Source organism: Eptesicus fuscus, chromosome 2 (assembly GCF_027574615.1).
Source record: "Eptesicus fuscus isolate TK198812 chromosome 2, DD_ASM_mEF_20220401, whole genome shotgun sequence".
Classification (NCBI taxonomy): domain Eukaryota; kingdom Metazoa; phylum Chordata; class Mammalia; order Chiroptera; family Vespertilionidae; genus Eptesicus; species Eptesicus fuscus.
Genome location: NC_072474.1, coordinates 50,067,048 through 50,080,494, shown reverse-complemented (window position 1 = coordinate 50,080,494; position 13,447 = coordinate 50,067,048). Strand labels below are relative to the sequence as shown.

The window sequence follows — 13,447 nt, the reverse complement described above, 5'->3', positions numbered from 1 at the left end:
GTAATAAGTACTACATGGAATTGCTACTCTAAGTGTTAGATAGAAAAAAAGAAGTTTTTCATCTTTACATGAGTGTTTAAGATAACAATTCATAATAATGTATAATTATTTTAACATTGGGACACTAGGCATATATAACTCTGAATTTTCAGATTTTAGTGTAGACATCTGTGATTCAAGGTACCCCTCCCTAAGTCTCTTAGATGGGGTTAGGGCACCTGGTGGTACTCTCAAAGCCTTCTATATTTTTCTTTCATATAACTTCAAAAAATATTTATGTTTATTGTTGAGGTTATTACATATGACACTCATTTCCCCCCTTTGCACCCTCCACCCAATTCCCACTCTACCCTAGGCCTTCTACTACCTGTGTCCAGGGATTAAGCATATATGCATATAAGTTTTTTGGTTATTCTCTGCCCACCCTCCCCCTTCTACCCTTCCCTCTGATATTAATCAGTATGTGCCATGCTTCCATGCCTCTGGGCCTATTTTGTTTGTTCATTAGATTCTACATATAAGTGAGCTCATGAGATATTTGACTGGCTTATTTCACTTGCATAATACTCTCCAGGTCCCTTCATGCTATCTCAAAGGGTAAGATATCCATCTTTTTTACAACTCCATTATATTTTATTGTGTAGATGTGTCAGTTTTTATTTTTATTTTTTATCCATTAATCTCCTGATGGGCACTTTGGCTGTTTCAAGAACTTAGCTATTGTAAATAACACTGCTATGAACATAGTGGTACATATATTCTTTCTGGTTGGTGTTTCGGGATTCTTAGGATATATTCCTAGAAGTGGGGTCATTGAGTCAAATAGCAGTTCAATTTTTAATTTTTTGAGGAAATTCCATACTGTTTTTCATAGTGGCTGTACCAGTCTGCATTCTTACCAGCAGTGTACTAGGATTCCCTTTTTTTTACATTCTTGCCAGTACTTGTTGTTTGTTGATTTATTGATGGTAGCCATTCTGACAGGTGTGAGGTGGTACTTCATTGTCGTTTTAATTTTAATCTCTCTGATGATTAGTGACTTTGAGCACTTTTCCATATGTCTTTTTGCCATCTGTATGTCCTCTTTGGAGAAGTGTCTATTTAAGTTCTTTGCCCATTTTTAAATAGGATTACTTGTCTTCCTTTTGTTGAGTTGATGAGTTCTTTATACATTTTGGGAACTAACCCCTTATCTGATGTATCATTGGCAAATATGTACTCCCATACAGTTGGTTTTCATTTGCTTTTTAAATCTGGTTTCTTTTGATGTGCAGAAGCTTTTTAGTTTGATGTGGTTCCATTTGCTTATTTTTTCCTTTGTTTCTCTTGTTCTAGGCAATGTATCTGTGAAAATTCGGCTATGAGAGATATCTACGATTTTGCTGCCTATGTTTTCTTCTAAGACTTTTATGGTTTCATGATTTACAATTAAGTGTTTTATCTATTTTGAGTTTATTCTTATGTATGGTGTAAGTTGGTGGTATAATTTCATTTTTCCCATGTACCCGTCCAATTTTCCCAACACCATTTATTAGAGACTGTCTTGATTCCATAGCATGCTCTTGCCTCCTTTGTCAAACATTAAGTGAGCGTAATGGATTGGGTTGATTTCTGGGTTCTCTGTTCTGTCCCACTGATCTACCTATACCTGTTCTTGTGCCAGTACCAGGCTGTTTTGCAGATAGTGGCTTTGTAGTATAACTTGATAGCTGGTATTGTGATGCCTCCAACTTTGTTCTTTCTCAAGATTGCTGTGGCTACTCGGGGTCTTTTTTGGTTCCACATAAAGTTTTGGATTATTAGTTCTAGATCTGTGAAATATACCAATGGTATTTCAATACAGATTGCATTTAATCTGTAGATTGCTTTGGGTACTATAGACATTTTAATGATGTTAATTCTTCCAATCCATGAACATGCAATATGCTTCCATTTCCAATGTCCCATAGTTTTCTGAGTATAGGTCTTTTACCTCTTTGGTTAAGTTTATTCCTAAGTATATTTAATTTTTTTGTTGTTGCAATGGTAAATGGGATTGTTTTCAGTTTCTCTTTCAGAGAGATCGTTATTGGTGTATAAAAATGTCATTGCTTTCTGGATATTAAATTTGTATTCTGCTACTTTGCCGAATTAATTTAATAACTAGTAATTTTTTGGTGGAATCTTTAGGGTTGTCTAGGTACAATATCATGTCATCTGAGAATAATGACAGAACGAGAGAGAGAGAGAGAGAGAGAGAGAGAGAGAGAGAGAGAGAAAACACTGTCAAAGAAGGGAATCAGAAAGGCATGGGCATGCTCCAGAGTGAGAGAACCATGCAGGTCCTTCCTCTGAAGGGCTTTTTTTCTGGAGGCTTCAGGGGAGGATCTCAATAGAATATTCATCAGCTTTCCAGGTGTTCCCCGCAGGGTCCTGTCTCCACTGATTGGTCGGTAGATCAGGGCAGGAGGACATTAGTCAATGCTTAGCCCTGCCTGGCCTTGCTGCTTTTCTGGGCCTAGAGCTGAAACACAGCTGAGGCCTAGATATTATCTCTAGTTGGACCAACTCTCTGTCTCTGTGGTCCACAGACTGGAAGCTTTGTTCCTAGGGTTATCTGATGTGGGCCAGAACCTGATTGGCCTTAGGGCTTAATGCTTAAGGCAGTGGTTGTGTAAGGGCTTGTATGGGAGTCCTATGAGGCTATTCTCCTGCCCCCGGTTCTTCTAAGGGGATCTACTGCATGACTAGGGATATGCCAGGGGAGGAAAGGTCAGGGGAGGATCTGAACCACATGACCAGTGATATGAAAGGTCAGGGGAGGATCTGAACCGAATGTCCAGTGATAAGAAAGGTCAGGGGATCTAAGCCACAAGACCAGTGATATGCTATGGGAGGAAAGGTCAACCTGGGCAGGGGGGAGGGGAGAAACGGGGGGGGGGGGGCGGACGGGCCACGGGGGGCGGAGGTCCCAGCCCAGTTTTACCTATTGCTAGGCAACTGGGGCTATCTGCCTTGGTGACAGATACCTGGCCTATTGTTCTACTCTGCTCATGTTCGTCTAACTGCCTACTATATCACCACCCTCCTCAGTCAAAGTTTCAGGGAAGTTTATATTCTCTCAGAGGTCAATATGTAGTAAACATTTTTTATAAAAGTGGTGGGTTTCAGAAATTATGCTAAACTAAGTACTAGTCTTTGTTACTCTGATCCAAATTACTATATGTCCTATCCTTAAACTGTTCATGTCGCATCTCTGAGTGTCATAGGTTGAAAACTCTCACTTTGTTTTTCATATGAGTCTTATTGTCTGTTAAATCTTGTAGCGATAAAAAATTTGGTTACATTACTTTATTGTAAGTACATTGCTTTTTTCACTTTTAGTTGACTACAGAGAATAGATTACTTAGTGCAAATTATAGATCATTAAACTTTATAAAGCTCTAAACATTATATGTTGTAATAATTATCAAAGATGAAAAGGGCTATTATCTAATAAAGATGGAAATTTGAGAGTATAGGTGTGTTTATTTTATCTTCAATATCACATTATTTACTTATATAGCTTCTGATATCCTACTACTTGGGATTATAGTTCACAGAGGTAAACTGGGGCTAAATGAAAAGAAATGAACAGATGTTAAAAAGGAGATTATTTAGCAGCTTATTAAAGAAGAGTAGCTTGTAGTTTATTGGAACTCAGAAATTATATAATAGCACTACATATATATATATATGTACATACATACACATGTACATATATATATATATTTTAAAAGATATATTTATTTTTTGTACATATGTATGTGCTTTATTTCTAGTAAAATAAAAAGGAAGGGAGAGGGAGAGAGAGATAGAAACATCAATGATGAGAGAGAATCAAAGATTGGCTGTCTCCTGAATGCCCCCCACTGGGGATTGAGCCTGCAACCTGTCATGTGCCCTTGACCAGAATTGAACCCGGTACCCTTCAGTCCACAGGCCAATGCTCTATCCACTGAGCCAAACCAGCTAGGGCTCTAGTAATTTTTTAAAAAAATTTCATTATTGATTAAGGTGTTACATATGTGTCCTTATTCCCCCATTACCCGCTCCCCCCCATCCCCTCCACTCATGCCCTCACCCCCCTGTTGTCTGTGTCCATTGGTTAGGCTTATATGCATGCATACAAGTCCTTTGGTTGATCTCTCCCCCTTACCCCCACCCTCCCCTACCTTCCCTCTGAGGTTTGATGGTCTGATCGATGTTCCTCTGTCTCTGGATCTGTTTTTGTTCATCAGTTTATGTTTTTTTATGGAAAATTTTAAACATATACAAAAGTAGAGCAGTGTATTGAAACCCCATATATGTATTACCCAAACTAAAATATTATGAACATATAGCCAATTTAGTTTTTTTTATTACCCCTTTATTCCTCATTCCCACTTCTCCAAAATTATTTAGTTTTAAATAATTCCCAAACATCATATGATTCTATTCATAAACACATAAGTTATCATAGTTATTTAACACAGGAATATTAATGTGTTTTAGTAGAAATGCTGTAATCTTTATAGCTATTTGATGTTGAGATATTAACTGTAAATATTTGTTTAAATTTCTGTTGATCTTTGGTTCATCATATCAGGTTATAAATTAACCAAATGGGTTCAGATTCAGTCAGGTAGTCTTCCAAATTGTTTCTGGCTTCTTCAGAAGGTCAGGACTGTTCGAATGCTGTTAATAATTATATTTAAAAAAATCAGTATAACTTTTATGATAAATTTAACCAAAACTCACAAATAATTTTTGTTTTTTCCTTTCGGGATTTGATTTAATCTTTCTTTATAGACACACAATTTGGTAAGCCTAATTTTTTTTATTTTGTTATCCTCCTTTATTCCTGGTATTAATAAAACTTTATATATGACTAGAGGCCCGGTGCACGAAATTCGTGCACGGAGGGGGGGTTCTCCCTCAGCCCAGCCTGTACCCTCTCCAATATGAGACCCCTTGAGGGATGTCCGACTGCTCGTTTAGGCCCGATCGGGCCTAAACGGGCAGTTGGACATCCCTCTCACAATCCAGGACTGCTGGCTCCCAACTGCTTGCCTGCCTGCCTTCCTGATTGGCCCTAACCGCTTCTGCCTGCCAGCCTGATCACCCCCTAACCACTCCCCTGCCAGCCTGATTGATGCCTAACAGCTCCCCTGCCAGCCTGTTTGCCCCCAACTTCCCTCCTCTGCCAGCCTGGTCACTCCTAACTGCCCTCTCCTGGAGGATTGATCACCTCCAACTGCCCTTTCTTGCAGGCCTGGTCCCTCTCAACTGCCCTCCCTTGCAGGGCTGATCCCTCACAACTGCCCTCCCTTGCAGGCCGGGTGCCTCCCAACTGCCCTCTCCTGCTGGCCATCTTGTGTCCACATGGGGGCAGGATCTTTGACCACATGGGGGCAGCTATATTGTGTGTTGCAGTGATGATCAATCTGCATATTACTCTTTTATTAGATAGGATAGAGGCCTGGTACAGGGGTGGGGGCCAGCTGGTTTGCCCTGAAGGGTGTCCCGGATCAGGGTGGGGTTCCCTTGGGGTGTGGGGCGGCCTGAGCGAGGGGCCTGTGGTGGTTTGCAGGCCGGCCACGCCCCCTGGTAACCCAAGCAGAGGCCCTGGTATCTGGAATTTATTTTCCTTCTACAATTGAAACTTTGTAGCCTGGAGCGGAACCAAGCCAAGCCTGGGGCTCCCTCCGAGGCCGAGGCCGGCAGCCATTTGTGTTGGGGTTATAATTGAAACTTTGTTGCCTTAAGCGGGTGAGCCCGGCCAGGGTGTGTGGAAAGCTTTGCTTCCCCTGTTGCCAGCGGCAACCCTGGCCTGCTCTCTCAAGCTCCATTCTGCCGCCATTTGTTTGAATTTGTTTACCTTCTATAATTGAAACTTTGTAGCTTGAGTGGAGGCTTAGGCCTGGCAAGGGCAGGCGGAAAGCTTGGCCTCCTCTGTTACCTAGGAAACCTTGCTCTCTGTGGCTGTAGCCATCTTGGTTTGGGTCAATTTGCATACTCGCTCTGATTGGATGGTGGGCGTGGCTTGTGGGCGTGGCTTGTGGGTGTGTCGGAGGTATGGTCAATTTGCATATTTGCCTATTATTAGATTAGATGCCAATAAGCTGGGAAAGAATTGGGGACCTCACTTGCCCCTGGTTGAGGTCTTGGCTGCCTAGTGCAGTGGTCGGCAAACTCATTAGTCAACAGAGCCAACTATCAACAGTACAACGATTGAAATTTCTTTTAAGAGCCAAATTTTTTAAACTTAAACTTCTTCTAACGCCACTTCTTCAAAGTAGACTCGCCCAGGCCGTGGTATTTTGTGGAAGAGGCACACTCAAGGGGCCAAAGAGCTGCATGTGGCTCGCGAGCTGCAGTTTGCCGACCACGGGCCTAGTGGTACTACGGAGTGGCAGAGTATGCCGTGTTGTAGTGATGTTTTCGTCATGGAATAGCCCCTGCTCTTGGCTCTCCTGTAGCTGAGGGCAAATTGGACATCAAAAGGAGGTGGTTGGTGTGTTGGGATGCTACTTTCTGAGAACTGAAATATTCTAACTTCTGAATTAGTCCTTCCACATGTACTAGCAAGATGGGGGTTAAGCCTTAAGGACAGGGAATTCCTTATCTTGGATCTTACTGCTGGAGCTGTGGGCTGCCATGCATAAATGTTTTCTTCACTCAGGGACTGGAAGAGCCACCTCTCTGTGGGGGGAGAGGCTCTGTGTCCTTTCCTCACCATGAGTCGGGGTCACCGCACCTTAATAGGCCAATTGATATTGTATCCCAGCTCCTCTTCCCCACTTCCTTGCTTCTATGCAGCTGGCATGCCAAGAGGGCCTGTCCTCCATGTGTTTCCTGTTCCCATGTGGTGAGCACACCTGGGAAGGCCCGTCCCCTGCCTTCTCTGTTGCCACCTTTCCATCTGTGTGGGCAGTCAGGTGGTCTTCTCAGTGGCCAGAGGGAGAGTAGGAGGCCTCATGTAAGTGTTTCCCGTAGGCCTCTGTTCCACGAGTAACTACCAGGCCTGTTTTTAGAATATGGAAGTCTTGACCAGTTATTACTAAAGCCATGCAACATTTTGCATTTGGCTGCCACGTAGCACTCCTGGTTGGGTACGTTCTATGACTGAGAACCCAGGGACAAATGGGTAGTGGTGGGGGAGTTATGAGCACCAGGTTCCAAGATCCCAAACCCAACTAATTCCTCATTTGAGGAATACAGGGAGTTAGACATTGTGTAAGATATTTCAGGGCTTTTCCACTAAGTTACTTAGCATAGTTTAAAAAATAATGTTTATTTCTTTTATTCATTTATTTTTAAAAATATATATTTTTGTATTTAAAGGGAGGGAGAGAGAGAGATAGAAACATCAATGATGGGAGAGAATCATTGATGGCCTGCCTCCTGCACGCCCCCTACTGGGGATTGAGCCCACAACCCAGGCATATGCCCTTGACCTGGAATTGAACCTGTGACCCTTCAGTCCGCAGGCTGATGCTCTATCCACTGAGCCAAGTGGCGAAGGCTATTTCTCTGATTTTTGTTCAACTCCTTTTTGATATGTTGTAGCTAAGATGTTTCAAATTACGGAGTTCATGTCAGTCACTAGGGACATTTTCTCAGCTTTCTATCCTGTGAAGTATCCTGTGTTCTCATGCCATGGACCTATTTTCTTCTTTTGTGACATTGCTTCTCTGCTTCAAACTCCTGTCATTTAAATTTAGGTTTTTTTCTCCCCCTCACCCTCCTTTTGTAATGTCTTCTCTTTTCTTTGCTCTTTTGTCCTGCGTCTCCTCTGTGCAACATTGTTCCTGGTGTCTTGCCCTTTGTTGCTATTGATCAGGGCTATGCTTGATCATTTTAACAAAAATCATTGATTCCAGTCTTATCCACTCCCAATTGCTAGGGATCCCCCAGTTGGGACATTTCTATAAGTCAGCTCTCAGGGTTCATGGCAAGGGAGCTCACTACAGCTAAAACTGTAGGTCGGATGTCTCTTATAGGAGACCTCTGACAAAGCAAGAGAATGAGAGAGTTGGGACATCCTTTAAGTATCTGATACCTGCCACTGACTGCTCACATCTCTATGGTTTTCACCTGATTCTGATAAAGAAGGGCCTCAGGGTGCACTCTTTGTCAAATTGCAGAACATAATGATTCCAGAACCGGGCTATGTTTTACCAGAGGGACCTGATGTTATAGTATAGAAACCTCTCTTTCTAGGGAGCAGCCCCAACTAATTTAATGATTGTCTGTGAAAGAAAAAACATGTATCAATTTATGTCACCCTCTATGTTGGAACAGTGTATGGCAGTGTACATTATGGAAACAGAGTAGGAAGGTAGGTAATGTTGGGGATTCCCCCCCAAATGGCCACTATTTCATCTTTTAAGCACCTCTAGTATGTCTGATGATGTAGAAAATGTCAGAAAAGAAACTGATTAGATTTAAACATCAAATAAAAATAGAGTAATTATGAAGGTTTTTCAAACCACTTACCCATCTGTTTGGTAATTTACCTTTTTCCTTGATGCATTAGGTCAAATGCCTCATTGATTTTGTCAAAAGGCAGGGTATGGGTCACCAGTGCATCCAGGTTGAATTTCTTATTCTTGTAATCAGTAACCAGCTTTGGGATTGAATCTCTACCTTTGCAACCTGTAATTTGGCCAAAAGTCCAAATAAAGATGTGGTGGTTAACATGAAGAAGTAGATTAATCATTGTTTGTTGAATGAATGAAATTACTTGGTCAGATTGGCTTCCTCCAAATAGATTAAACCCCGTATTTAATTTTTCTATACTTTTATTTACCTTAAATTTTTCTTCATAGGAAAAATTCAAGATTAATTTTATTTCTGCATAAGAAATTATCTCTGTTTGGTCCAAATTTGACTTTTGTTTCTGTTGGTTTATTTTATTGCAAATTGAACTTCTATTTTCAAGTTGTAGTATTCCTACTATACAAACTGTTTACTTTCAAGTAATTAATAGAATAGCTTTTATGTAGTCTTTAGATGTATTCTAGGCACTCAATATTTAAACAGGTTATGTTTCTTTCCTTTTAATAATTTTCACTGTAACAATTTGAGTACTAATACGGAGAAAATTAGCAGAAAAAAACGATAACACTGACCACCAAATATTGTTCCATTGATAGTACGGCCCATTAGTATCTCTATTGGAGAAATAGTCAGTCCTTTGTCACCAATGGCTACTCCAATGAGAGTACACGATCCCCAACCTACTGTTGTGCAGTCCAGGGCTGCTTTCTGGAAGGTTAAACAAAAAAGACCAGCTGAGTAAGTAGAAAGGTAGACCATGTCTTCAGTGTGCGTATGTACTGGGCTTCAGGGAAAATTTATACACTCTGCATATGAAATAAAGGGAGTCAAGCTTATGAGGTCATAGTGTTGCAATTTCAGGGGCATAGAATAAAAATCTTTAAAATCACGAGAAGAGGGTGATTATTCACTAGAGCCTGGGATGAGGCATATACTGCAAACTTAGTGGATCTCAATGTAGTATAAATGAAAAGAAAAGCCATTTAAAATAGAGGGAAAAACAGTTAAAATGACACTGGCTGCTGCTCATGAAACATTTCATCTGCCTCCCTACATTTTTTTAAGCTCTTTGCAGTTAGGTGGTCTTATGTGGCCAGTTCTGACCAATGGGCTTTGGGCAGAAGTGAAGTGTCATCTCTTGGCCAAAACAGAAAAGCCAGTGTGCAACCTGCCAGCTGTCCCTTCTCTGCTGTAACAACCAAGAGGACCTCATTTTGAGACTGTGAAGCCACAAATTTGAACTTCCTTGACGGGTGACTCACCACATAGAAAACAGTGACAGTGGGGGTGGGGGGAGTTGCATTGATCTTTGCATGAGAGAAAAAGAGAATATTGTTATTTTAGCCTGCTGCAAATTTGGGATGAAGATAAAATTCCCAAGGATTAACAATGTAAATAAGTTTAAGAAAGCTATAAACTGTGGATGGCCATTCCACTTAGAAGCCCAATGGTAAATAGATAAACAGCTAAAATGTTTTGAGACAAGTATTATCCTATATAATAAAAGCCTAATATGCTAAGTGTCTGGTCGTCTGGTTGGCCATTCAACCAATCAAAGCGTAATATGCTAATGACATGCTAAGGCTGCTCAAGCACTTGCTATGATGTGCCCTGACCACCAGGGGGCAGAGGCTCCAGCTGGTAGGTTAGCTTGCTGCTGGGGTCCAGCCCATCAGGACTGAGCGAGAAGGGCCAGACATGCCCTGGAGCCCTCCCAAGGTCCCTCCCTGGCTGGCTAACCTCTTATTTCCCTCCCTGGCCCCAATCCTGCATTGGTGGGGTCCCTTGGCCTGGCCTGTGCCCTCTCGCAATCTGGGCTGAGGGTTCCCCTGCCCCCCACCCCGAGTGCACAAATTTCATGCACCGAGCCTATAGTAGAAGAGAAATGTAAACTTTGTGCCATATCTGTTGCCATAGTGAGGGGGCAACTTGATTTTGACCTGTTGGGGCAGTTTTTACTTTTTCAGAAGTTCCAATAGGAAGTACAGTTCTTTTTCATCCCTGATCATTATATGAAAGAAGGAATTTGAAGTACAGTAAATTCTCTCCATCTTCTCTCTCTCCATCTGTGTTTTACTAGTGACAGAAGACACAATGACCTAGAACTTTAAGAATATGTTTTGAAATTTTTATTTGATTATATGCTTATTTATTGTTTCGAGAATTGGTAATATTTCTAAATAGAAACTTCTGCTTTTTGCAATTTTTATATGGCAGTATTATTTTTGTTTATATATACAACATAAATTCATGTTGAGCGGAAAAGAGCACAAGATACTACTGGTCATCTTGAGGTACTGTTTACATTGATTTCTGGTTTTTATTTTTTTATTTTTATGTTTTTCCTATTGCTTTTTCTACATTTCTGAAGTTTGCTCCAAGCAAGAATTTAACCTCCATAATGATGACTTAGTTCAATAGGTATTATATGCAAGTTCAGGGTTTTATTTAATATCCTCTAATAACTTCTGATCAGAATTATTTTGAATTCTCAAGCCTACCTAATAAGAGAGTAATATGCAAATTAACCATCACTCCACTACATGCACACGCCACGCCCACCAGCCACACCCACCTGCCAATCAGAGCGAGTATACAAATAAACCCAACCAAGATGGCTACAGCCACAGAGAGCAGGAGGGAGGCTTGGAATTCCCAGGCAACGGATGAAGTCAAGCTTTCCGCCTGCCCTTCCCGGCCTAAGCCTCCACTCAAGGCTACATATTTTCAATTATAGAAGGTAAACAAATCCAAACAGAAATGACGGCAGCCACGGAGCTGGAAAGAGCAGGAGGCTAGGGTTGCCCCCCTCTTTCCGCACACACTGGCCGGCCCAGGCCTCTGCTTAAGGCTACAAAGTTTCAAGTATAGAAGATATACACAAACCCCAACAGAAACGGCTGCCAGCCATGGAGCGAGCAGGAGGCTTGGCTCCACTCCAGGCTACAAAGTTTCAATTGTAGAAGGTAAATAAATTCCAGATACCAGGGCTTCCACTTGGGTTGCCAGGGGGCGTGGCTGGCCTGCAAAACACCACAGGCCCCTTGCTCAGGCTGCCCCATGCCTCAAGGGAACCCCCACCCTGTTCCGGGACACCTTTCAGGGCAAACCAGCTGGCCCCCACTCCTGCACCAGGCCTCTATCCTATCTCATAAAAGAGTAATATGCAGATTGACCATCACTCCAACACACAAGATGGCTGCCTCCGTGTGGTCAAAGATCCTGTCCCCATGTGGACACAAGATGGCCACCACAAGATGGCCAGCAGGGGAGGGCAGTTGGGAGGCACCAGGCCTGCAAGGGAGGGCAGTTGGAGGCAATCAAGCCTGCAGGGGAGGACAGTTAGGGGTGACCAGGCCAGCAGAGGAGGGAAGTTGGGGGCAAACAGGCTGGCAGGGGAGCAGTTAGGCATCAATCAGGCTGGCAGTGGAGTGGTTAGGGGGTGATCTGGCTGGCAGGCAGAAGCGTTTAGGGGAAATCAGGAAGGCAGTCAGGCAAGCAGTTGGGATCGGGCCTAAATGGGCAGTCGGACATCCCTTGAGGGGTCCCAGATTGGAGAGGGTGTAGGTTGGGCTGAGGGACACCCCCCTCCCGCCCCCGTGCACGAATTTCGTTCACTGGGCCTCTAGTATCTTATATAATTGTCAATTATTTTAACTTTCTAATTGTTCTGTTTGGTTCTTTAGGCTGCTTTAGAGCATGAGAAGTCATTGAAATCAGTTTCATAGCCATTAGTCGAATCTCTGTTACAACCTCGAAATTTACCTTTTTTACTTATGGAAACTTTTGATGAAAGGACAGGTAGCTAGCTCATCTTTTTGCGATTAAATAAATGATATCTTTTAAAATTTGGGCTCTCTAGTGTAATTCTATTCCATAATCTAAAATAAATTTCTTGGTATAATAAATCAGTTAATAAAAGAACCTGCCAAGTTTCAGGTCAGTGTTTCTCAGCTTGAGAAACTTGTAAAAAATATTGGTACCTGGGCCTCCAGCTGGTTCTAACAAACAACTCACTTATAAAGTAGTGAGTGTTGGGAATATCTGTACTCTGGAAATAAGGTAAACAGGCTGAATGTCAATGTTTGTAAACAATTTGAGCTTTGGAAAGAGTAAGAATGGATGTGGCACATTGCAAGCTGCAAGTGCCAAGGACAATTAAAAAGCAGGGCCTGACACAGAAGCTCAGTGCAGGACAAGGAGCTGTTAATGTATGAATTTTCAGGAAGAGCTGACTTTTACCTAACAGATCCTCTTTCAAACAGTTCTGTTATTACAATGAAACTATTCTGGGAGGGGCGGCCTGCTCCTCTCAGCAGCTCTTGCTGGTCTCTCCTCCTCTGGGGAACTTACCAGTCAGGTGAGAAGCAGGGGAAGACCCTGCAAACCAGCTCCTGGTGGAGCCATAGACTTTTCTTATGATGCCTTCCCCAGAGGAGGGTGTTAGGAGCCAGGCTGAGTGAAGGGGTAACAAGATCCTGGGCACTCTGGCAGGTCAACTTGTCCATCTGTGGCCACAGTGTGCGGGTGGCTCTGCCCACTCTAAGGAGAATAGGATAGACAGAGGTAGCTTCTCAGGCCCTGCAAGTCAGGGAGCCTCACCTGAGAGGAGAGGAAACCTGAATGATACAAAATTGCAGTGTTTGCGAAAAAAATATTTACTTTTAATTTTGCAGCATGTGTGCATTTAATATATTAAACATGTTAAATATGTACTTTGGACCTAATTTTGCAGCCAATTTTTGAGGGCTGGCAGACAGAACTGGATTGTGTGTAGGTTGCTGGCCTCTCCCTGCTCTGCTTTTTTTATTTTCTTTTTTTTTTTGTGAAAAAAATTTTTAAAATATATTTTGTTGATTTTTTACAGAGAGGAAGAGAGAGGGAT

The 13,447-nt window shown here is 42.2% G+C and overlaps 1 protein-coding gene across 3 annotated transcripts in view; it reads right to left on the bottom strand.

Moving 5' to 3' along the window:
• Nucleotides 1-4,670: 4,670 nt before the first annotated feature.
• The window catches only part of LOC103287828 (all-trans-retinol dehydrogenase [NAD(+)] ADH4), a 29,055-nt gene continuing 20,278 nt past the window's right edge, over nt 4,671-13,447 (bottom strand). For all 3 annotated transcript variants that reach the window (XM_054723152.1, XM_008143519.3, XM_054723143.1), the window contains 3 exons: nt 9,135-9,270; nt 8,520-8,658; nt 4,671-4,695 (listed from right to left, as the gene is read on the bottom strand). In XM_054723152.1, coding sequence (XP_054579127.1) covers nt 4,671-4,695; nt 8,520-8,658; nt 9,135-9,270 — 300 coding nt within the window. The remainder of the gene's footprint in view (nt 4,696-8,519; nt 8,659-9,134; nt 9,271-13,447) is intronic.